At 42.8% G+C, this 24,736-nt stretch overlaps 2 protein-coding genes across 4 annotated transcripts; both read right to left on the minus strand.

Moving 5' to 3' along the window:
• Positions 1-2,369: 2,369 nt before the first annotated feature.
• LOC110485655 (ras-related protein Rab-3D) lies at positions 2,370-17,514 on the minus strand. Its single transcript, XM_036940288.1, has 5 exons — positions 16,902-17,514; positions 9,289-9,534; positions 4,450-4,568; positions 4,049-4,173; positions 2,370-3,723 (listed from the first exon to the last, which is right to left on the minus strand). Exons 2-5 carry the CDS (start codon positions 9,532-9,534, stop codon positions 3,539-3,541), a joined length of 675 nt encoding a protein of 224 aa, XP_036796183.1. The 5' UTR covers positions 16,902-17,514; the 3' UTR covers positions 2,370-3,538.
• A 634-nt stretch (positions 17,515-18,148) lies between these two features.
• On the minus strand, positions 18,149-24,538 carry LOC110487513 (mitochondrial cardiolipin hydrolase-like). 3 transcript variants are annotated; one of them, XM_036940291.1, is made up of 5 exons: positions 24,279-24,538; positions 23,644-23,834; positions 23,001-23,230; positions 19,051-19,344; positions 18,149-18,921 (listed from the first exon to the last, which is right to left on the minus strand). In XM_036940291.1, the coding sequence occupies exons 2-4, from the start codon at positions 23,832-23,834 to the stop codon at positions 19,085-19,087; spliced, it is 681 nt and encodes a 226-aa protein (XP_036796186.1). In that variant the 5' UTR covers positions 24,279-24,538; the 3' UTR covers positions 18,149-18,921; positions 19,051-19,084. The 3 variants fall into 3 exon arrangements, with proteins under 3 accessions (XP_036796186.1, XP_036796185.1, XP_036796184.1); XM_036940290.1 differs by adding an exon at positions 23,909-23,986 and having other exon boundaries at positions 18,149-19,344; XM_036940289.1 differs by having other exon boundaries at positions 18,149-19,344.
• Between the last annotated feature and the right edge of the window lie 198 nt (positions 24,539-24,736).

Below are 24,736 nucleotides of genomic sequence, written 5' to 3' on the forward strand. Positions count from 1 at the left end.
ACACACACTCTAGAGGGTGAAAACACACACACACACACTCTAGAGGGTGAAAACACACACACACACACTCTAGAGGGTGAAAACACACACACACTCTAGAGGGTGAAAACACACACACACACACTCTAGAGGGTGAAAACACACACACACTCTAGAGGGTGAAAACACACACACACTCTAGAGGGTGAAAACACACACACACTCTAGAGGGTGAAAACACACACACACACACTCTAGAGGGTGAAAACACACACACACTCTAGAGGGTGAAAACACACACACACACTCTAGAAGGTGAAAACACACACACACTCTAGAGGGTGAAAACACACACACACTCTAGAGGGTGAAAACACACACACACACTCTAGAGGGTGAAAACACACACACACTCTAGAGGGTGAAAACACACACACACTCTAGAGGGTGAAAACACACACACACTCTAGAGGTTGAAAACACACACACACTCTAGAAGGTGAAACACACACACTATAGAGGGTGAAAACACACACACACACACTCTAGAGGGTGAAAACACACACACACACACACTCTAGAAGGTGAAAACACACACACACTAGAAGGTGAAAACACACACACTCTAGAGGGTGAAAACACACACACTCTAGAGGGTGAAAACACACACACACACACTCGAGGGTGAAAACACAACTATACAGAGCATTCGGAAAGTATTCAGACCCATTTACTTTTTCAGAATGTTGTGACGTTACAGCCTTATTCTAAAATGGATTCAATAAAACAATTCCCTCAATCTACACACAATACCCCATAATGACAAAGCGAAAACAGGTTTTTAGAAATGCTTGCAAATAAAAAAATCAAAAATACCTTGTTTACATAGGTATTCAGCATCTTTGCTATGAGACTCTTGAGCTCAGGTGCATCCGATTTCCACTGATCATCCTTGAGATGTTTTGACAACTTGATTGGAGTTGAACTGTGGTTAACTCAATTGATTGGACATGATTTGGAAAGGCACACACCTGTCTATATAAGGTCCCACAGCTGACAGTTCATGTCAGAGCAAACACCAAACCATGATGTAGAAGGAATTGTCCGTCAGCCAGAGCCCGGACTTGAACCCGAACAAACATCTCTGGATTGACTTCCCACAGTGGTCTAAGGCACTGCATCTCAGTGCTAGAGGTGTCACTACAGACCCTGGTTTGATCCCGGTCTGTATCACAACCGGCCGTGATCGGGAGTCCCATAGGGTGGTGCACAATTGATCCAGCGTCGTCCGGGTTAGGCCATCATTGTAAATAAGAATGTGTTCTTAGCTGACTTGCCTAGTTAAATGAAGGTTAAAAAATATCAAAATACCTAAAAATGCAGCAACGCTCTCCATTCAACCTGACAGAGCTTGAGAGGATCTGCAGGGAAGAATGGGAGAAACTCCCAAAATACAGGTGTGAAAAGCTTGTAGCGTCATACCCAAGAAGATTTGAGGCTGTATTCGCTGCCAAAGGTGCTTCAACAAAGTACTGAGTAAAGGGTCTGAGTATTTATGTAAATATTATTTTCAGTTCCTTTTAATACATTTACAAAAATGTCTAAACCTATTTATGCTTTGTCATTATGGGGTAGCGTGTAGATTGATGAAGGGAATTTTTTAAATAAATTTTATAATAAGTTAATGTAACAAAATGTGGAAAAAGTCAAGGGGTCTGAATACTTTCCGAATACACTGTATGCTGATCTTATGTCACACTGTGCTTCAGGATCTATTGAACCTCAAGAAGACAAGGTATTTCAAACTCCCTTTCATTCAAAGGTATGGTATTGCACTCCCTCAATGTTCACTGCTTGGCTCGTCGTTTATTTATAGACCAGGAAGACGTTTGTCATAACCTGCACACGTTGACGTCACTCAGCCAAGTGTTATGACCTGTCGCTAAGTCCAATAAGCACTGCTGTATAAAAAATATCTGCCAACAACCCAAATGGCACCCTATTCCGTATGTGGTGCACTACTTTTGACCAGGACCTATAGGGAATAGGGTGCCATTTGGGACAGAACCAAACCTATCCCTCAACTCTACTCTTACCCCTTTTATGAATGGAACATCTGGGAGATTAGAAACATTAGATGATGTCTAAGGTAGACAGACATACTAGGTCTATGTCAAATGACCACAAACAGCAACAAGTAAACTGTATTCATACCTGTGGACTGACATGGGAGTTCATAGCATTCACCTTACAGTATACAGTAATTAGAAGCCGTTTCTACGACAACCATTGAATGAGGAAGTCACATGTTACTAAACAGTTACTGTAATTGATCGTAGGCAAATGAAGATATTTTGGGATGAAAGAAGGAGAGATACACCTGACCGGACTTCATTCAATTGACATTACATTTTTTATTTCATTCATTCGAGGGGATTGAGCAGACAGTCATTGACTGACATTAATCAAACGAAATCATGCTCTGACTTTCACATTTGACCTGAGCACTAAGACATGAACCTATAAAACACAACCAAACCAGACACAAATATAGTAAGTCGTTTTTCCATTCAATGTCTGATGTAGAATCTAATAGCTCATTCAGTTCCAGTAGTTAGTGGGACAGTGCAGGGCAGGAAGGTCCAGCACGGTTGGGGGTCAATTCCTTTTCAATTCAGCCAATGCAGAGAGTAACCTGAAATTCTAAATTCTCCTCAACGTTACTCCATGAGAATAAAAATGGAAGTTCAGCTTCTGAATTGACTGCATTGAAATTGAATTGACCCCCAACATCTAGTTGAGTCAACAAACTTTGGCAAGTTGGTTGGTTAGTCATAGTTGACCTGACATTTTGGTTTTACAGTGTATAGGCTACAGATGAACATTCCTAAGCAATAGCCTCATAAGCCAGCCCTCTAGACGCTCCCTTAGTATCGGGCCTTGAGTTTTTCCACCAAGCAGCCAGGAGAAACTCAGGGCCCTACATTGTCGTTAAGCAGACCCACCTGAGCTATTGACACTATTAGTGGGTGCTTCCATTATTGCTGCAGTAACATTCAATATCCACATGGGGGCAGTATGATCAAGACACAATCAAACATATCTGAACTACAGCCCTGAACAACAGTTCTCAGGCTAGGCTTGGGTTGTGGGAAGGTTCCCAGATGAAGTCTCCCCTAGGTACAGATCTAGGATCAGCTTACCCTCCCCAATCCTAACCATTAGTGGGGGGAAGGTAAAACTGACCCAAGATCAGCGTCTAGGGGAAACGTCACACTACTCCGAGAAGCTTATCCTATAGCAAAATACATTCCATCAGCTCATTCTAAACAAGAGGACTGATGTGAAATCTGTTGTTAGAAGCAAAGTGAGTGCAAGAGACTGGGGAACCAGTCGGTAATAGGGATAGTAGCAACAATGTTATACAAAACCAAAAGTACATTCACAACGCTAGATTTCTGGCAAGTCAATGAGCGTGTGTGGGAGTGGTTGTGTATTTAATTTTTTCAGTGTGTGTGTGTGTACGAGCATGTATACGGTATGTATGTTTAAGGCGTTATCAGCAGGAGCAGCCACCCTTGTCTGGGGGCGTGTCTTGCAGGCTGGGGCCCTTGTGATTGGCCAATGGGCTGGGCTCCCCATTCACGCTCTCGCTCATCTTCTCGCAGATGACGTCGACGAGACGCTCGAACACCTGCTTCACGTTGATGTTGTCTTTGGCACTGGCCTCGAAGAATTGGAACCCTGGAGAAAGAGGGAGGAGAACAGGGAAACAAAGGATTACTAGAAGCAACAAGCCCAGCAAAATACTGACTTGTTTTGTATTCTCTGTGAGTGTATATGTTGAAGTATTCATATACATTATTTGTTTATTTTCTGGGTGTGTACTGTCTATATACCAATGTTAGTCTGTCTTTTAAGGTTGAGAGACAGGAGACAGACGAGTATATACACTCATGTGTGTGTGCGCGCATCTCTGCCACCCTGCTTGTCAGCCAGTCTCTGTCCGTCCTCAGAGAGAGCGAGAGGCAGACAGTGTGTGTGTGTGTGTGTGTGTGTTCTCTCCTACCCAGTTCATCAGCCAATCTCTGTCCGTCCTCTGCTGGTACCAGCCTGTCGTCCTCCAGGTCAGCCTTGTTCCCCACCAGGATCACCTGGGCGTTGTCCCACGAGTACGTCTTGATCTGGGTCGCCCTGGAGACCGGACAACGACAATCAATATACGACTTTCATGACAATAGTATGTATCTGTTACTGTATATAACCTCAGAGGTAAATAGTGTTGGAAAACCCTTGCATTCCAGCTGTTTCATGACTTAACACGATTTTACAACAACAGGTAAGGGAGAAAGCAGAGCCCCATGGGAGTACTGTACCCACAAGTCCTGTGCACACACACACACACAGTTAGTGTGAATGTCTGTGTCAAATTGAATAAACTTTATTGATCCAGAAGGGGATATGACCCACCAGTCCTGCACAGCATAGAAGGAGTCCTGGTTGGTGATGTCATACATGAGCAGGAAGCCCATGGCTCCTCTGTAGTAGGCTGTGGTGATGGTCCTGTAACGCTCCTGCCCCGCCGTGTCCTGTCACACACACACACACACACACACACGGTTGTTTTAAAGAGTCAGTACCATGTTGTCTATCCCTCCACTTAAATAAATACACACAGCACAGCTTAAATGGACGCCCCCAGTTTCAAAACACAATAGGCCTGGTCTTACTGCAGCAACATACAGCTGAGTAGCCGCCATGGTTCACCTAGCATACAGAAACACTGTCAACCAACACGACGTCGGCCCTGCAGCCCACGCTGCATCACACATTATGACCTCATTGACTTGAAAACAGGGTATTTCTATGGGGGTTCACATTGCCCCAGCCCAGCAAAAGCCATGAGGGCCATCCATCATACAGACACAATGGTGCCATACCTTATGTGAGTAGTGGGGGAGTATTAGGGGTTAACTGGTTAACTGTAGCCTACTCAGCACAAGGAAAGAAGACAATGATTAACTCATAAGCACAGCAGAGCGGAGGGAAATCCATGTCAAGACAGCCCTCATGTTTCCACACCCTCTATGTACACCAGGATACAATGGCACCACTGCAGAATACTGTAAACCCGGTCTGACTAACAGAACCCACAACTATAGGGCAAGGAGTTATTCCATCCTGAGCAGGAAAAACTCTGGGCCCTAGTTATAGTAGCTGTAACTAGGACCTGGAAGTTGTTCCTGGTCAGGCCACTATCAATAACACCTCAACGAATAATCATTATTACGACTAAGCTAATGTGGATGGTTTATCTAGAAAGCAACATATCAGCAGTCATAAAGATATGACCAGTAGTTTAGTGTAGTGGTGAGTAAGCTACTGTGAGAGAATCTTCTAGGCACCCTTTTCCCTATACCTACATAGTGCACTTCTTTATCAAAAGTAGTCCACTATATAGGTAACAGGGTGCCATTTGGGGCGCAGACCCAATCTTCTTCTTGTGAGAACCCTATCCGACAGACGGTAATATTGTAACAGGCATGTATAGGGCGGCAAGTAGCCTAGCAGTCAAGAACGTTGGGCCAGTAACCGAAAGCTTGCTGGTTCGAATCAATGAGCTGACTAGGTGAAACATGTACTTATCCCTAGTTCCTCCTGCAAGTCGCTCTGGATAAGAGAGTCTGCTAAATGACCCAAATGTACTGGGTGTCAGATTGCACTGTGAGCATATTAGAAAGCAGAGACAGCAGCACAGCCTTCTGCATCTTTTATGAAGTGGACGTCCAGGGATGATGTTCAACGTCAAGTGTGGTTAACGTCTGTGTCCAAAATGGCACTCTATTCCCCATATAGTGCACTACATGGTCCCAGGTCAAAAGTAGTGAATGAGGGAATAGGGTGCCATTTCAGATACTTGTACATAATACAGTAAACAGGCACCATGTTTCATGCAACTGTGGGCCCCTCTGATCTGTATAGCTGTTATTTCAGTGGACAAACATCCTGCTCACTCAGCATATCATCAGAGAGAGCAGCCTGCTGGAACTTAAGGGTAAAAAAATAATCTGAGAATGAATGTTGTTATTAGCAAAAACTTCCTCGCCTTCCTCCCTTGTTCTGGCTGGTAAAACAAGCCAGGCGAACATAGCAGGAAAAAAGGCACATTAACAAGCAAGAATGTGAACAAGGATCCGCACACACCCTCCCTCAAGTTTGACACCCCTTACCTATAACCTTTGACCCCCTTGCTGCCAGCTCTTAGGATGTTGTCTGTAGACTTTCAGCATGCTTACATAGAGAAGGGCAACATGCAATGCAATGACACAAATGACTGATAATTGGTTGAAATAAGTTTGTGGTTCTGTTTTCAGCGCAGCCGTTGATATTAATGACCATAACCTGTTGTTGAGAAAACCTATGGCTTTTCAACCTCAACTGGAGTAAACAATAAACAAGTCAATAACACAGTAGAAAAAAGAAAAAAAAGGAGTCTATATACATTGTGTGCAAAAGGCATGAGGAGGTAGGCGAATAATTACAATTTTGCAGATTAACACGAGTGATAAATGATCAGATGGTCATGTTCAGGTAGAGATACTGGTGTGCAAAAGAGCAGAAAAGTAAATAAATAAAACAGTATGGGGATGAGGTAGGTAAATTGGGTGGGCTATTTACCGATGGACTATGTACAGCTGCAGCGATCGGTTAGCTGCTCAGATAGCAGATGTTTAAAGTTGGTGAGGGGGATAATGACCTGTACTGGCACTAAACAATGCCTGTGTGTCCATGTATGCTGATGATTCAACCATATACAGTGAGGGAAAAAAGTATTTGAACCCCTACTGATTTTGTATGTTTGCCCACTGACAAAGAAATGATCCGTTTGTAAATTTAATGGTAGGTTTATTTGAACAGTGAGAGACAGAATAACAACAAACATCTCTAAAACTAAGAGCATCGTATTTGGTACAAATCCTTCCCTAAGTCCTAGACCTAAGCTGAATCTGGTAATGCATGGTGTGGCTGTTGAAAAAGTTGAAGAGACAAAATTACTTGGCGCTACCTTAGATGGTAAACTGTCATGGTCAAAACATCTAGATTCAGTGGTTGTAAAGATGGGGAGAGGTCTGTCCGTAATAAAGAGACTCTGCTTTTTTGACACCACACTCCACAAAGCAAGTTCTGCAGTCTCTAGTTTTATCTTATCTTGATTATTGTCCAGTCGTGTGGTCGAGTCCTGCAAAGAAAGACCTAGTTAAACTGCAGCTGGCTCAGAACAGAGCGGTACGTCTTGCTTGTCATTGTAGTCTGAGGGCTAATAGAAATACGATACAGCCAGTCTCTCTTGGCTAAGAGTTGAGGAGAGACTGACTGCATCACTTAGTGTTTTTATAAGAACAATGGAAATTCCAAATAGTTTGCCTAGTCAGCTTACACACACACACACTTACCCCAGCAGACATGCCACCAGGGGTCTTTTCACAGTCCCAAGGTCCAGAATAAATTCAAGAAAACGTACAGTATTATACAGAGCCAAGAGTGCATGGAACTCCTCTCTCATATAGCGCAAATGAACAGCAAACCTGGTTTCAAAAAATAAAACCGCCTCTCCCCCATGTGACCTACTTGTTGTGCGTACGTACTGACATGTGACCTACTTGTTGTGCGTACGTACTGACATGTGACCTACTTGTTGTGCGTACGTACTGACATGTGACCTACTTGTTGTGCGTACGTACTGACATGTGACCTACTTGTTGTGCGTACGTACTGACATGTGACCTACTTGTTGTGCGTACGTACTGACATGTGACCTACTTGTTGTGCGTACGTACTGACATGTGACCTACTTGTTGTGCGCACGTACTGACATGTGACCTACTTGTTGTGCGCACGTACTGACATGTGACCTACTTGTTGTGCGTACGTACTGACATGTGACCTACTTGTTGTGCGTACGTACTGACATGTGACCTACTTGTTGTGCGTACGTACTGACATGTGACCTACTTGTTGTGCGTACGTACTGACATGTGACCTACTTGTTGTGCGTACGTACTGACATGTGACCTACTTGTTGTGCGTACGTACTGACATGTGACCTACTTGTTGTGCGCACGTACTGACATGTGACCTACTTGTTGTGCGTACGTACTGACATGTGCCCTACTGGTTGTGCGTACGTCCTGACATGTGCCCTACTGGTTGTGCGTACGTCCTGACATGTGCCCTACTGGTTGTGCGTACGTCCTGACATGTGCCCTACTGGTTGTGCGTACGTCCTGACATGTGCCCTACTGGTTGTGCGTACGTCCTGACATGTGCCCTACTGGTTGTGCGTACGTCCTGACATGTGCCCTACTGGTTGTGCGTACGTCCTGACATGTGCCCTACTGGTTGTGCGTACGTCCTGACATGTGCCCTACTGGTTGTGCGTACGTCCTGACATGTGCCCTACTGGTTGTGCGTACGTCCTGACATGTGCCCTACTGGTTGTGCGTACGTCCTGACATGTGCCCTACTGGTTGTGCGTACGTCCTGACATGTGCCCTACTGGTTGTGCGTACGTCCTGACATGTGCCCTACTGGTTGTGCGTACGTCCTGACATGTGCCCTACTGGTTGTGCGTACGTCCTGACATGTGCCCTACTGGTTGTGCGTACGTCCTGACATGTGCCCTACTGGTTGTGCGTACGTCCTGACATGTGCCCTACTGGTTGTGCGTACGTCCTGACATGTGCCCTACTGGTTGTGTGTACGTCCTGACATGTGCCCTACTGGTTGTGTGTACGTCCTGACATGTGCCCTACTGGTTGTGTGTACGTCCTGACATGTGCCCTACTGGTTGTGTGTATGTCCTGACATGTGCCCTACTGGTTGTGTGTATGTCCTGACATGTGCCCTACTGGTTGTGTGTATGTCCTGACATGTGCCCTACTGGTTGTGTGTATGTCCTGACATGTGCCCTACTGGTTGTGTGTATGTCCTGACATGTGCCCTACTGGTTGTGCGTACGTCCTGACATGTGCCCTACTGGTTGTGTGTATGTCCTGACATGTGCCCTACTGGTTGTGTGTATGTCCTGACATGTGCCCTACTGGTTGTGTGTATGTCCTGACATGTGCCCTACTGGTTGTGTGTATGTCCTGACATGTCTGTGGAACTGACAGATGCACACACACTACATGTTCATGTTTTTAAATGTATATATTTTGTAAAGTATTGTCTTTTTCCAGTAAGACTAGCTGTCACCATTGGCGTCGGCTAACGGGGATCCTAATGAATCAAAATCAAACCCCATCTTACCCAGATCTGTAGCTTGACCCTCTTCTCGTTGCGGTAGACAGTCTTAACCTTGAAGTCGATGCCCACGGTGGAGACGAAGGCAGAGGTAAAGGAGTCATCAGCGTAGCGGAAGAGTAAGCTGGTCTTCCCCACGCTGCTGTTGCCGATGATCAGCAGCTTGAACATGTAGTCAAAGTTCTGGTCCGCGGCATCCTTCTGGGCCTGGGTCTGCTGCTGGCCGGCACCGGGGTCGCTCGCCAGCGCCATCTAGGAGCGGAGAGGGGGAAACAGTTGAAGCAGTGCAACTCCTAGACCAGGGGTGCGTTCAGTACGACACACACCGTTTTAACGTTTAGCTCCACGGAAACGGTCCTGTAACGAACGACCAGTTAAAGAACGTTATGATTATGGTGACCCAGAGGCCAATTGAGTTGTGCAATTTCAAATGGTCATATTGTTTAGGCCTCACCCCACCCACATACAGTTAAAGACAGAAGTTTACATGCACTTAGGTTGGAGTCATTAAAACTTGTTTTTCAACCACTCCACAAATGTCTTGTTAACAAACTATAGTTTAGGAAAGTCGGTTAGGACATCTACTTTGTCCATGACAAGCAATTTTCCCAACAATTGTTTATAGACAGATTATTTCATTTATAATTCACTGTATCACAATTCCAGTGGGTCAGAAGTTTACATACACTAAAGTTGACTGTGCCTTTAAACAGCTTGGAAAATTCCAGAAAATTATGTCAAGGCTTTAGATGTGGATGCATTTCAAGTAGAGGTCGACCGATTATGATTTTTCAACGCCGATACCGATTATTGGAGGACCAAAAAAGCAGATACCGATTAGTCTGACGATTTTTTTATTTATTTATTTGTAATAATGACAACTTAATATAACACAAAAATTCGATAAAATTAGCCTCAAGTAAATAATGAAACATGTTCAATTTGGTTTAAATAATGCAAAAACAAAGTGTTGGAGAAGAAAGTAAAAGTGCAATATGTGCTATGTAAGAAAGCTAACGTTTCAGTTCCTTGCTCAGAACATGAGAACATATGAAAGCTGGTGGTTCCTTTTAATATGAGTCTTCAATATTCCCAGGTAAGAAGTTTTAGGTTGTAGTTATTATAGGACTATTTCCCTCTATACCATTTGTATTTCATTAACCTTTGACTATTGGATGTTCTTATAGGCACTTTAGTATTGCCAGTGTAACAGTATAGCTTCCGTCCCTCTCCTCGCTCCTCCCTGGGCTCGAACCAGGAACACAACGACAACAGCCACCCTCGAAGCAGCATTACCCATGAGCAAGGGAAACAACTACTAGAAGACTAGCGAGTGACGTTTGAAACACTATTAGCGCGTGCTAACTAGCTAGCCATTTCACTTCGGTTACACCAGCCTCATCTCGGGAGTTGATAGGCTTGAAGTCATAAACAGTGCAATGCTTGACGCACAACGAAGAACTGCTGGCAAAATGCACGAAAGTGCTGTTTGAATGAATGTTTACGCACCTGCTTCTGCCTACCACCGCTCAGTCAGATACTTGTATGCTCAGTCACATTATATGCAACGCAGGACACGCTAGATAATATCTAGTAATATCATCAACCATGTGTAGTTAACTGGTGATTATGATTGATTGTTTTTTATAAGATAAGTTTAATGCTAGCTAGCAACTTAACTTGGCTTACTGCATTCGTGTAACAGGCAATGAGCGAGAGGCAGGTCGTTATTGCGTTGGATGAGTTAACTGTAAGGTTGCAAGATTGGATCCCCCGAGCTGAAAAGGTGAAAATCTGTCATTCTGCCCCTGAGCGAGGCAGTTAACCCACCGTTCCTAGGCCATCATTGAAAGTAAGAATGTGTTCTTAAACCGACTTGCCTATATATATATATATATATATATATATATATATATATATATATATATATATATATATATATATATATATATATATATATATATATATATAACTAACTTTTTTTATTTTATTTATTTATTTATTTTTTTTAAATCGGCGCCCAAAAAGACCGATTTCCGATTGTTATGAAAACTTGAAATCGGACCTAAATAATCGACCATCCCAATTAAATCGGTCGACCTCTAATTTCAAGGCATACCTTCAAACTCAGTGCCTCTTTGCTTAACATCATGGGAAAATCTAAAGAAATCAGCCAACACCTCAGAAAAAAATTGTAGGCCTCCACAAGTCTGGTTGATCCTTGGGAGCAATTTCCAAATGCTTGAAGGTACCACGTTCATCTGTACAAACAATGGTACGCAAGTATAAACACCATGGGACCATGCAGCCGTCAGGCCGCTCAGGAAGGAGACGCGTTCTGTCTCCTAGAGAGGAACGTACTTTGGTGCAAAAAGTGCAAATCAATCCCAGAAGAACAGCAAAGGACCTTGTGAAGATATGCTGGAGGAAACAGGTACAAAAGTATCTATATGCACAGTAAATCGAGTCCTATATCAACATAAACTGAAAGGCCACTCAGCAAGGAAAAAGCCACTGCTCCAAAACCGCAATAAAAAGCCAGACTATGGGGACAAAGATTGTACTTTTTGGAGAAATGTCCTCTGGTCTGATAAAACAAAAATAGAACTGTTTGGCCAGAATGACCATCGTTATGTTTGGAGGAAAAAGGGGGAGGCTTGCAACCTGAAGAACACCATCCCAATCGTGAAGCACGGGGGTGGCAGCATCATGTTGCGGGGGTGCTTTGCTGCAGGAGGGACTGGTGCACTTCATAAAATAGATGGCATCATGAGGAAAGACAGTCATGTGGATATATTGAAGCAACATCTCAAGACATCAGTCAGGAAGTTAAAGCTTGGTCACAAATGGGTCTTCCAAATGGACAATGACCCCAAGCATACTTCCAAAGTTGTGGCAAAATGGCTTAAGGACAACAAAGTCAAGTTATTGGAGTGGCCATCACAATGCCCTGACCTCAATCCTATAGAACATTTGTGGGCAGAACTGAAAAAGTGTGTGCGAGCAAGGAGGCCTACAAACCTGACTCAGTTACACCAGCTCTGTCAGGAGGAATGGGCCAAAATTCACCCAACTTATTGTGGGAAGCTTGTGGAATGCTACCCGAAACATTTGACCCAAGTTCAACAATTTAAAGGCAATGCCACCAAATACTAATTGAGTGTATGTCAACTTTTGACCCACTGGGAATGTGATGAAAGAAATAAAAGCTGAAATAAATCACTCTCCTATTATTCTGACATTTCACATTCTTAAAATAAAGTGGTGATCCTAACTTACCTAAGACATAATTTTTATTAGAATTAAATGTCAGGAATTGTGAAAAACTGAGTTTAAATGCATTTGGCTAAGGTGTATGTAAACTTCTGACATCAACTGTACTTTATAAAACTATTCAATATTTGATCAGTCATTGGACCGGACTATGTGATCATCAGGGTGAATTTATGACAATGTTGTGAGTCAGCAGGTTCCCTCCATAACTCTCGCTAGCCCTCTCTATTTTCCTGCATCGTGAATGAAAGCCAGAGTACCCCCCCCCCCCCCGTCCCCGTCGCTATAGTCCTGTCCTGCAGTATGAATAAAAAGCCAAGGGTAATTCCACAGTCAAATGTATGCCAAACAAAAACCATTGATTTCAAAGTTGAACAAACCATACAACTCTATGCACAAGGACTACTTTTAATAATAGAAGACAAAAACACATTCACTGGAAGAACTGTGCAGATGCAAAGTGTGGTAACAGAATAGTTTGTGCCCACGTTTTCTAAAAAACATCTGCTCTAAATAAAGATTCAACAATGTCTGCAGAAAGAATGGCGTGTCACCGATAACATGACTCATTGACTTGAGAAATATATATATTTTGGTTATTGAACTACAGTAAGTGGAGTCTATTTACTACCCGGTAACAGAATTTCATCATGGGTCTCTGATATGTACTACACAGAAATGGATAATCATGGATATGAACGTCATTCTCTTCATGGTGATGTATCTTAGGTATAAATATGAAATATCCTCCTTGGGTATTATTCTACACACATGGCTATTATTTTAATGGGCTCTGTCCCCAAACAGCAGCAAATTTGATTGGTCCGGACCAAATCAGAACCAATCACAGACGCCTATGTTTCACAAGTTTGGACATCAAAGTAAAGCACAGCAGACCAGTAGAATAGAGTAGAGTAGAGTTCAGCAGAAGAGTACAGTACATTAGTGTACTCAACTCTAGTCTGATCTACTCTATTTCTTCACTGTACTTTTCTTTACTGTCCTCTGCTGTGCAAACTTGTGAACCCAACTGTAGTTTGTGAATACTATGATTTCCCCCATTGTAGCCAATTCCAGATTTGGTAATGGAATTGAGTTTCACAAACAAAATTGCTATCAGTAAAAATACTAATTGATGGCTATACCTTCACTTGTTACATTTGTGAACATCCATTATCCTCCCTCCTAATAATGGAGAGACATTAGATATATATTAAAGATATGTGGGTTTTTGTTAACAGAATTAAGGCAAAGGGAAATGTTTCTTAAACTTAGAGTTCACTAAATATACACTGAACAAAAATCTAAACGCAAAATGTAGTGTTGGTCCCTGAAATAAATGATCCAAGAAAATTGTTCAAACACACAAAAAGCTTATTTCTCTCAAATGTAGTGCACAAATATATTTACATCCCTGTTCGTGAGCATGTCTCCTTTGCCAAGATAATCCATCCACCTGACAGCTGTGGCATATCAAAAAGCTGATTAAAACGGCATGATCATTACACAGGTGCACCTTGTGCTGGGGACAATAAAAAGGTCACTAAAATGTGCAGTGGTGTCACAACACAATGCCACAGATGTCTCAAGTTGGGGGGGCGTGCAATTGGCATGCTGACTGCAGGAATATCCACCAGATGTGTTGCCAGAGAATTGAATGTTAATTTCTCTACCATAAGCCACCTCCAACGTACTCTGAGAATTTGTCAGTACATCCAACCGGCCTTACAACCGCAAACCACATGTATGACGTCGTGTGGGCGAGCAGTTTGCTGATCTCAACGTTGTAAACAGAGTGCCATTTTATTTTACCAAGCAAGTCAGTTAAGAACAAATTCTTACTTCAATGACGGCCTAGGAACAGTGGGTTAACTGTCTTGTTCAGGGGCAGGACGACAGATTTTTACCTTGTCAGCTTGGGGATTCGATCTTGCAACCTTTCTGTTACTAGTCCAATGCTCTAACCACTAGGCTACCTGCCGCCCATTATGATACGGACAGGCATAAGCTACGGACAATGAACACAATTGCATTTTATTGATGGCAATTTGAATACACAGAGATACTGTGACGAGATCCTGAGGCCCATTTTCGTGCTTCACTGTAGCTTCCTTCACCGCATTCGATCTACAAACACAGCCTATTAGCCATACAATTAGCTGCTACACATTAACTCAGCACCGGGATTAAAAAAACATCATTTATTACATACTGAGGGATCTGTTAGCAGAAGAAGTATTTTGTTAACAAAAGGTAAACAAATATGTTTGCTTTACAGAACCATCTTTTTTTTGTGTAGTTTTACAGAACATTTCCTGCAATTCTAAACATTTTTGCTATGGGGTGGAGATACATTGTCACTGTTTTAAAGCACATTGTCACTGTTTTAAAGCACATTGTCACTGTTTTAAAGCAAATTGTCTGAAATTTTACCATTACTTTTTTTTGCCATGACTTATGCAAGGTTAATATGAAAGTAGTGAAAGTGACAAACAAAATCAATGGTTGCCCCCTGGAGGTCAGGAGCCCGGGGCACGCACCCGGTCGGTAGTTCGGCCATGATTACGAAAAATTTAGATAGCTGGCTAGACTAACTAGACTAATTTACCAATCTACATTTTGTTCTACAAACATGAGTTAATTGAGTGACTGTCAGTGAGGGGAAAAAGGAAATCCGCAGCAACCAAGTTTGGAAATGGCACTTTTTGTAACTCTCAACAGTATGTAAAGACGCCGACTGAATTCCAAAAAACATTTCACATAAAGAGCCGGACCTCGGTGTCCTCACGGCCGTGTATATGCCTCAACTTCTCAAAAATATAGACTGATTCGGAACCCAATTTGACATGCTCCTATAAACTTCACATGTTGATGCTCATGGGTCCTTTTACATGGAAATGACCCCAGAATGTCCACTTCTTCTCTCTCTAGCTCTCCTCCATCTCTCTGTCTCTCCTGGCCTGGAGCATATGAGGGACACTGAGCTGAGCAGTGCTCTTTGCCTGATTAAGACCGTTTCCTTGGCAACCAGCTCAGCACAAACCATCCAGGGCCATAAAAACTAATCTGGCCAACAAAAACTAAGCATTACAGAGACCCAACAGACACATACACTGAATACAGTAACACGACTAGAAGAAACCAGTGCATGTTACTGTTGCCAAAATAGCACTTAGATCTCAATTCTGACTGCATTCATGTTGGTCATGTTGGCATCTATGTTTGTGGCTTTTACGGGGAGAATTGACCCATATCAACACATTCAATTTCAATGTAGGCCTTTTTATCAATCATAAAACCACAGGTATATTCCCCTCCTTCAAAAGGGACATTCAAAAGCAAAGATACTACAAATTTCCCTTTAAAATGGAGGTATATTAAGTAAAAATGACATATTCCACTATTAACAGTTGGGAACATTACAAGTCTATTTCAGTATGTTCCAACCTGAGGCTAGAATCATTATTCTATGTGACAAGGTGTACGTGACGTGACCCAGAGGAAGAGGGACTTGAGTCACAGTGGTGGTAGAAGGCAGGAAGGAATCAGGACATGATGCAACATTCCACTCACTGTACATAGTGGGCATATCTAAAAATACTGAGTGCACTACTTCTGATCACAACCACATAGCTGGGGTGTGTTTGTTTGTTTATGTGGATGGAAACGGTAAAGGAGGTCACTTGTTTGAGGTAATGGGTGGGACGCTTTTAATTCCTCCCAACCGGATATGATGACCCAAACAATTTATGGTTGTCTGCGGAATGGCACCCTGTTCCAAGTGTATATCCCGAATGGCACCCTATTTCAAGTTGTGCACTAGGGAGTGCCATTTGGGACGCAAACATTACAATCTCATGCATGTACGTCAAATAGACTAGAAGACTAATATACAAATGTAAACCGTTGAACTGCCTGCTCAAAAAGTAAACAGTAAGGCAATACATTCCCAATTCAAGTTGGCCAACAGCTTTCGTCATTTTATAAATGTATTTAGTTGACGGTAATAGATCTGTACAAATAGGCCTATTCTACTCTACTTTGATATAGTAGGACTAAAGCATACAAAATAATGAGAATACTGGTTGTAGGCACTTGCTGAAAGATTTTTACATAGAGAAGGCAACAGCTGTCCCAAAACCACACGGGCGGTCCTAGTCTAAACTGATTGTAGCCTTTTGCGGAAAAATATTAAAAACACCCATAACTTTTGAGTTTGACAATCATGAAAGGGATGCATCTCCGGGCTTCCATATGGCCAATATCTCATTGCTGTACAACATGAAAAGAACCAAAACACAAAACCTCATAAGAAATGCTCCTGAAAATATTGTCGGGTTCTTTACCTTAAATCCAGTGTGTGAATCGTTTTTTTCGTCCACTCCCTCCTCCCGTTCCAACTCGATGTCTTTCTTTCCTCTCGCCTACTGTATGGTACTCCCGGATCTCATGCTCGCTCCTCCGTAGATTTTTGCGATATGGAAGGCTGCGGAAGTTTCCCTATATTAATCCAGTGTCACCGACAGACCGACCCAGAGAACAGCGATGAATCCACGTTCACACAACCTCTGTATGTAGTGTTGCCCGTTTGCTGAACTTCAAAGGTAGTTAACGAGTGCCGTGCGCACAGGGGTGCGCGTTGTGCGTTTCAACATTGTTGCTTTTTGATGTATTGTTAGTGTTCTTATTTTCTCCCCCTCTCGTTCAACAAAGTTTATATTGTTACAGTTCAGAGGAAATGTATAGTCAACCAGGCAAACAAATACAAGATTCTCCACCTTTTCCTCTACAACAGTTACTCAAATATTGCAGGCCTATATTACTAAATATTAAATCGATATAGATGAGAAAACATACAAGGATCAGCGTAGTTAAAAGAAAACCACAATCAGCTTTAGTATCAGCGATAGTGTGCTATGTAGACATATGAGTAGGGTTTCAACATGCCAGTGTCTTTACCAAAATTCCCCGTTTTTCCACAAATCCTGGTTGGAAATTCCTGGAATTAGGAGGGAATAAGAAATCCTGGAAAACTCCTACCAGGATTTCCTTAAAACCGGGGAATTTGGGGAAAGTTACCAGAATGGTGCAACCCTGTGTATTAGACACATGTTGATATATTTATACCACTAACTAAACCGTGGGAATGTATTTATATCTAATCATGGAGGATACCCAACCCACATTACAGTTCTGATTGAATAGGGCCTTATGTATTACTGAGAAGTTCCAACTAGCACCTGAATGCTGCATCATTCTTCATTCAGCCTTCTGAATGTCCATCCTCACAGCAAAGTGATGAAGGCAGTCTAGCATACTGTACAGTCTAGCTGATACAGAGCAATATGAAAGGTATGGTCTAGCTGACTGGCCTGTACCACCCAGGGCTCTGACTGATCATATAAATAATGCTCCTTCCTGCATGAGAAAAGGAAGTACGCTATAGATCCTGGGCACAAGGCCAAATGGCACCCTACTCATTTAGTGCACTACTTTTGATCCTGTGGTCAAAAGTAGTGCACTATATAGGGAATAAGTTGTCATTTGGGACACAGATTCTGGGGGATTGAGATGCAGGAGGCCTGCCATATTGCAGTAGAGTGGATTTTTAATTTGAGCTGTGTGCTCTGAGAAGCATTACAAATATCTTCTGCGTGACTGCAATGCACCACTTATCTCTCAGTGCAATTGTTCTGACTAGGCATACTGGTCTGGTTCTTAATGATAAGCCATAGGATGGACTGAGTTAACATTAAGTATTCTCACTATTTCTATCTTTATCTAAATACTGTAATCAAATCTTACTTTAAATATAGCATTTAACATAGGAATTTGTTTTGTATCTTTTAGTTATCCAATATAACATTAAACAAAACAAAAAAACAATTCTAATGACTTTGTATTAAAATATATACAACATTGTGTACAATAACAAAATACCTCAATGTAAACAATGTAAAACTATAAACTTCCAAGTACAAAATATCAAACTACCCATTCTACATCATCCCCACACCAGTCTAAAGCAGTGATTACTACAGATGAAAGCCATGTTTCTCTCAGTCTATCTACATTACGAAGAAAGCTGGTTTCTCTGATAAGATGTGGATGAGCAGGTTTATCTGAGATTGAAAAAAATATAAAACTACCCAAATTATACATCATGTACTTGACCAGTACTGCCCAATCCTAATGTACCACACTACACTTATATAAATACTGTTTTTATTTGGACAGGTTTGTCCCAGATAAGGACCATACACCTTTCTATCCATAATACTAAACTAGCAGGTTTCTCACAAATGGAAAATATAAAAAAACATTCTACATAATCACCGTACCAAAAGTAACCACCAGCTACTGCACCATACAAACATTTCAGCCATGTTTCTCTGTCTCTCTATAGTACTAAACTAGCAGGTTTCTCACAAATGGAAAATATAAAAAAACATTCTACATAATCACCGTACCAAAAGTAACCACCAGCTACTGCACCATACAAACATTTCAGCCATGTTTCTCTGTCTCTCTATAGTACTAAACTAGCAGGTTTCTCAGCGATGGACGGCAGGTGTCTCCTAGCCGGGTCATTGACATCCCAGAGCCTCTGGAACTCAGTGATGAAGGGCAGGACTAGATCTGGTTCCTCCGTGACCAGGATGTTCTCCTTGTTGCTCTGGATGGCTGTCAGCGTCCAGTTCAGGGAGCCGGTGATTAGGCGCCGGCCGTCCACCACGGCGAACTTGTGGTGCATGTGGACGGCGCCGGAGTCACACCTCACACAGATGCCTGGGGAATGGAAGCGGAATACAAAGGATGAGAGAGGCCATGCTATATTATGAATACAGTCACAGTTGTGGTGCATTGTGGTGGAGTCACACCTCCCACAGAGTCGGACCTCACAGGGATTCCAAATAGAGAGAAGCAGAAAGAGAGACAGACAGACAGCTTGTGCCATTCATAATTTGTCTGTCTAAGGATGTGGTTCCCAACCTTTTTTTTTTTTCTTCTTAAAAAACAAAATGTGGCACACCTTGATGGGATAAATAATTTTGCAGCACATCTAAAATGTCCCAGTTAATGTATTTAGTAGTAATGAACTCAATCTAACTGATCCAAACTGTATTTTTTTTAATTAAATAGGGTTTATTTGAACTATTTTCATAGTTCCTTAATAAAGATGATTAATTTGTGTGTACCCAGTGCTTGACTTGGACTGAAATAGGTTCAGGTACTCATTTTGCATGCCGGTACTGTTTCTATTTAGGTGGAGGAGCGCCACAATACTTTGAACATATATTCTATAAAGGGGAACGTGAGCTCAAGCAGTAGAACATTTGAGGTACCAGTACTCAGCTCCTGCCCAAGTCAAGCACTGTATTTAACCCTTTAAGAGCGTCCCGCAAATCCGTGCTAGAAATAGAATATGTATACTAAACAAGAATATAAACGCAACATGTAAAGTGTTGGTCCCATGTTTCGTGAGCTGAAATAAAAGAGCCTAGATATTTTTCATAGGCACAAAAAGCTTATTTCCCAAAATTGTGGCACAAATTTGTTTACATTCCTGTTAGTGAGCACTTCTCCTTTGCTAAGATAAGCCATCCATCTGACAGGCATGACATATGAAGAAGATGATAATCATTACACAGGCACACCTTGTGCTGAGAACAATAAAAGGCCACTCTAAAATGTTCAGTTTTGTCACAACACAATGCCACAGATGTCTCAAGTTGAGGGAGCGTGCAATTGGCATGCTGACTGCAGGAATGTCCACCAGAGCTGTTGCCAGAGAATGTAATGTTTATTTCTCTACCATAAGCCGCCATTAACATCGTTTTAGAGAATTTGGCAGTACATCCAACCAGCCACATCCAGCTTCTTCACCTGTGGGATCGTTTGAGACCAGTCACCCTGACAACTGATGAAACTGTGGGTTTGCACAACCGAAGAATTTCTTCAAAAATTGTCAGAAACCGTTTCAGGGAAGCTCATCTGTGTGCTCATCGTCCTCACCAGGGTCTTGACCTGACTGCAGTTTGGCATCGTAACCAACTTCAGTGGGCAAATGCTCACCTTCGATGGCCACTGGCATGCTGGAGAAGTGTGCTATTCACGGATGAATCCCGGTTTCAACTGTACGGGGCTGATGGCAGAAAGCCTGTATGGTGTCGTGTGGGCGAGCGGTTTGCTGATGTCAACATTGTGAACAGAGTGTCCCATGATGGCGCTGGGGTTGTGGTATGGGCAGTCATAAGCTACAGACAACGAACACAATTGCATTTTATTGATGGCACTTTGAAGGCACAGAGATACTGAGGCATATGTTCATGCCATTCATCTCCCACCAACACCTCATGTTTCAGCATGATAATGCACGGCCCAATGTCGCAAGGATCTGTACACAATTCCTGGATACGGAAAATTTCCCAGTTCTTCCATGGCCTGCATACTCACCAGACGTGTCACGTATTGAGCATGTTTGGGATGCTCTGGATCGACGTGTACGACAGGACATTCCAGTTCCCGTTAATATCCAGCAACTTCGCACAGCCATTGAAGAGGAGTGGGACAACATTCCACAGGCCACAATCAATAGACTGATCAACTCTATGTGAAGGAGATGTGTCGCACTGCATGAGGCAAATGGTGGTCACACCAGATACTGTCATTTTATTTTATCTATGCCCCTACCTTTAAGGTACCTGTGACCAACAGATCTGTTTTCCCAGTCATGAGAAATCCATAGATTAGGGCCTAATTTATTTCAGTTAACTGATTTCCTTATAATGAACTGTAACTCAGTAAAATCTTTGAAATTGTTGCATGATGCGTTTCTATTTTTGCTCAGTGTAGCTCCGGTAAAATATGTCTTTAGTTTTGAACGGGTTGAGCTAGAGACAAGTGATTTTTCTGCATTGTGTAGGTGAATGTTGTGCAACCACAGACACAAAGCCATGCTCCATTGGTTTCTATGGCAGAGGCTTTGATACAGCTAGCCCAATCAGATTTGCCTGTGCTAATGGTTCTCGTGGGAGAAGTAAATTGATACAAAATGACTTTGCTTGTGATGCTCGCCCCTCAAATGATACAAATGTGGCCTAACCACAGCCTGAGCACACGGGACTTGAAACCACAATACAGATGTAACCACGTGCTATTCAATGTATTTATCAGAGCTGCATTGGTGCTCCCAAGTCTAAATTCCATGTGCAAATCCACAGGTTTCTGACTCGTCTGTGCTTGTGCTGGCAAGCCCACTAGGGCCAGACCACGCTTGCAACATATTCTATCATCCCTCTGAATGCGTTCCTATTCTCCTAAATGGCATTCTGAATGTGTTCCTATTCTCTATATAGTAGGTCTGCCCAATTCATCAAATTCACATAGAAATATTTCCGTATCGCAAGAGATCCATGTCGCATGCAATATTTTTGCATCTCAGCCTTGTTTGTTTTTATTGTTTACTCTGTGATTTGTCTCCTCTTGCGGCTGCTTCCCACACACACCAAGCTCCGCCCCGTCACTCAAGCGGTGCAGTTCCTCCTCCTCGCCATTAGATTCACTTAGTTCGCATGCTGTTCTGTTAAGTCAACCAATTGTTCCAAACAAGAACATTTTGCTTTCCACTTTTCTTCTTAATGTAAATCATTCCGTTTCTATGATTCCAACAGTCCGCCCAAGAGTTTGATCTATATCACATGTCAAATAGCAATCACAGTATTTGGTTAAAAACCTGTTTTATTCACAATTAGCTTTTCTGCCCACATCTTGCACTTACACTAGTTCCGACCAAAAAGTAGTGTACTATATAGGGAATAGGGTGCCATTTGAGATGCACACACTATCTATCTATGCATTATGAGCATGGACAGTGTGTAACTGACTACACTGAAGAAGTAGAGTGCAGAGCAGCATGATAAAACCACATTGTAAATCACATGAATTATGATTAGGCTATAACCAGGAACCATTCTGGGATCTAGTTATAACTCTCCAGCAATAACTTTATTGACTGAATTGATTGATCAATAAGATCAAGTGACTTCAGACTCTGCATTATTATTATTATATTATTTTTTAGCTAGGTTTTTTAGCCCATAGATTTTGTTGTAATGTTTGAGTCACACAAAGATTACATGAATACATATTAGAGAAGGCAAAATGTATATAATTGCAGAAAACAAACAAACCTGTAACATTTTCTCCCCGTCAACAAGAAGGGTGTGAACAGTGTGTCATGAACAGTGCTTGTTCCCATAGAAATAGACATGGCGCGTGGGATGTCCCCCAATGCTAGAAGGGGGGCCTGAGTGAAAAACTTTGGGAACCCCTGGCCCAACCTGTTTTGCCGATGAGTGATGTCAGTGCATAGGGGGATTGTACATAGCTAGGTGGTAGATTCCAATAACTGCTTTAGGATTGGGCCTCTGCCATCAGCCTACCTGCTCTGCGGATGGCCCCTATCTGGGAGCCGGTGATGAGGGTGTAGTCCATGTCAGTGAGGATACGGATGGGGATGCCCCTGGTGTGGAGTGCCAGCACGGCCCGGCTCAGGTCCAGGTTGGTAAATGCGAAGACACACAGGTCCAAGGAGGAGGAGGCAGACAGGATGTGGCCCAGGAGACGGGTGAAGGAGGTGTTGATGTTGTGGGGTAAAGGACAGGGGCAGGGGCTGGGGGGGGGGGGGGGGGGGGGGGGAGATGGGGAAAGAGGGAGGAAAGAGAAAGAAGGGGAGAGGGGAAGAGGAGGGGAAGATGATGGGGGACAGAGGAGAGGAGGATAAGAGGGAGCGGAAAGGGAGAGAGAAGGAGTTACTGTGGAAGGTGTATCTACTGTATAGTAGTCACTCATTGAGTCATTATTCCTATCCCATAGCAAAACATCTCAAATCAACAGAAAGTCTATCAAAAAACAGCCACATTCTTAGAGACATTGGATAGATATATTATTAATGAATATGATGGTGAGTAGTTAATGTTGACTGTACTGGCATCCCAAGTGGTACCCTAGGGCACTAGTATGCACTACTCGGCCACTACAAGGCCCTGGTAAAAGGTGCCATTTGGAACGCATTCTATTACTTACAATGGTGAGTTAGGAGTGAAGAGATGCTCAGTGCAGGCGACCTCTGTAGGGAAAAAGAATACTTCTTTCAGGGGCCCTCTGGATATTTTCCGGGGCCAGAGGCGACAGAAGAGCCAGCCCAACCACTCCACACTGAGAGTGAGGGCCACAGCCCCCAGACCCACGATCTTCACCATCTGAACCACTGACATCTGTGGGCAGCGGGAGAAGTTGTCATGAACATGTTGAATGGAAGCGCTAAATTACATACAGTAGGCCTTCCCACCTTTTCCCCTGCCTTTCAGCTCTTGGTTAGGATTAGCCTTGCTAGGGTGAAGTCTTGACAGCTAATGATAGTTGAGGTCTGTTGGATATGCAAAACAGCCATTAACTTGTGAACGGAGCTCGTTTTCACCAGCTTTATAAGGACAATGACATCGCTAGCAAATAATGGACCACTACTGCAGCCCGGTGCAGAGGCTATAGTAACTTCGACAGTTAGCCAGCTAAATTAGTTTATTCTAACTATCTTATCTCTGCAAGTCTGAGCTACCTTCATGCAGTCGCTATTTTTGTAAGCACAATTTCTCAGTGCATACATGCTGTGTGCTAGAATGAACTCTTATTTTAAACCACTTTAAACCACTTTAAACCACCTTGACTTTTTTCACCGCCGTCGAGCATCTGTTTTCACGATGGACTTTTAATTGAGTGGACCACGAAGACGAACGTCGACGAGTGCTCTAGAGCTGTCAATCAATTTAAAACTCGCGGGATATTTGCAACGTTTCCACCAATCAGTGGACAGTTGTTAAAACGGTTGAACATGTATTATTATTGTAATGAATTTAATGAAACAGCAGGGAGCAAGTCTCGAACCCTCGACCTTCTAGCCCGAGGTTCGGCGCGCTATCGACTGTGACGCAAAAGCATGCTCAAACGGCAGAGTCGATTTCCGCGTTTATAAACCCAGGGTCGTTACATTATTTGGTGAAACGTATGATGTAGAAAGATGGGTTGTTTGACAGGGTCAGAGAGGTTGGATGGGGATGATGGGATTAGTGAGATTTGTAGGGAATCATTTTATTGTATTAGAAATGCAGGGTTAGTTAAG

This window comes from Oncorhynchus mykiss, chromosome 13 (genome assembly GCF_013265735.2).
Source record: "Oncorhynchus mykiss isolate Arlee chromosome 13, USDA_OmykA_1.1, whole genome shotgun sequence".
NCBI classification, from domain to species: domain Eukaryota; kingdom Metazoa; phylum Chordata; class Actinopteri; order Salmoniformes; family Salmonidae; genus Oncorhynchus; species Oncorhynchus mykiss.

What these genes read in the sequence shown, in the direction of transcription:
- LOC110487513 (XM_036940291.1), bottom strand. Translation starts at nt 23,834, where the DNA reads ATGTCAGTGGTTCAGATGGTGAAGATCGTGGGTCTGGGGGCTGTGGCC. An exon ending in TTCACTCCTAACTCACCATT is followed by an intron (nt 23,231 to 23,643) that starts GTAAGTAATAGA and finishes CCCCCCCCCCAG; the next exon opens with CCCCTGCCCCTGTCCTTTAC. An exon ending in AGGGGCCATCCGCAGAGCAG is followed by an intron (nt 19,345 to 23,000) that starts GTAGGCTGATGG and finishes TCCATTCCCCAG; the next exon opens with GCATCTGTGTGAGGTGTGAC.
- LOC110485655 (XM_036940288.1), bottom strand. Translation starts at nt 9,534, where the DNA reads ATGGCGCTGGCGAGCGACCCCGGTGCCGGCCAGCAGCAGACCCAGGCC. An exon ending in GGGTCAAGCTACAGATCTGG is followed by an intron (nt 4,569 to 9,288) that starts GTAAGATGGGGT and finishes TGTGTGTGACAG; the next exon opens with GACACGGCGGGGCAGGAGCG. An exon ending in GAGATTGGCTGATGAACTGG is followed by an intron (nt 3,724 to 4,048) that starts GTAGGAGAGAAC and finishes CTCTTTCTCCAG; the next exon opens with GGTTCCAATTCTTCGAGGCC.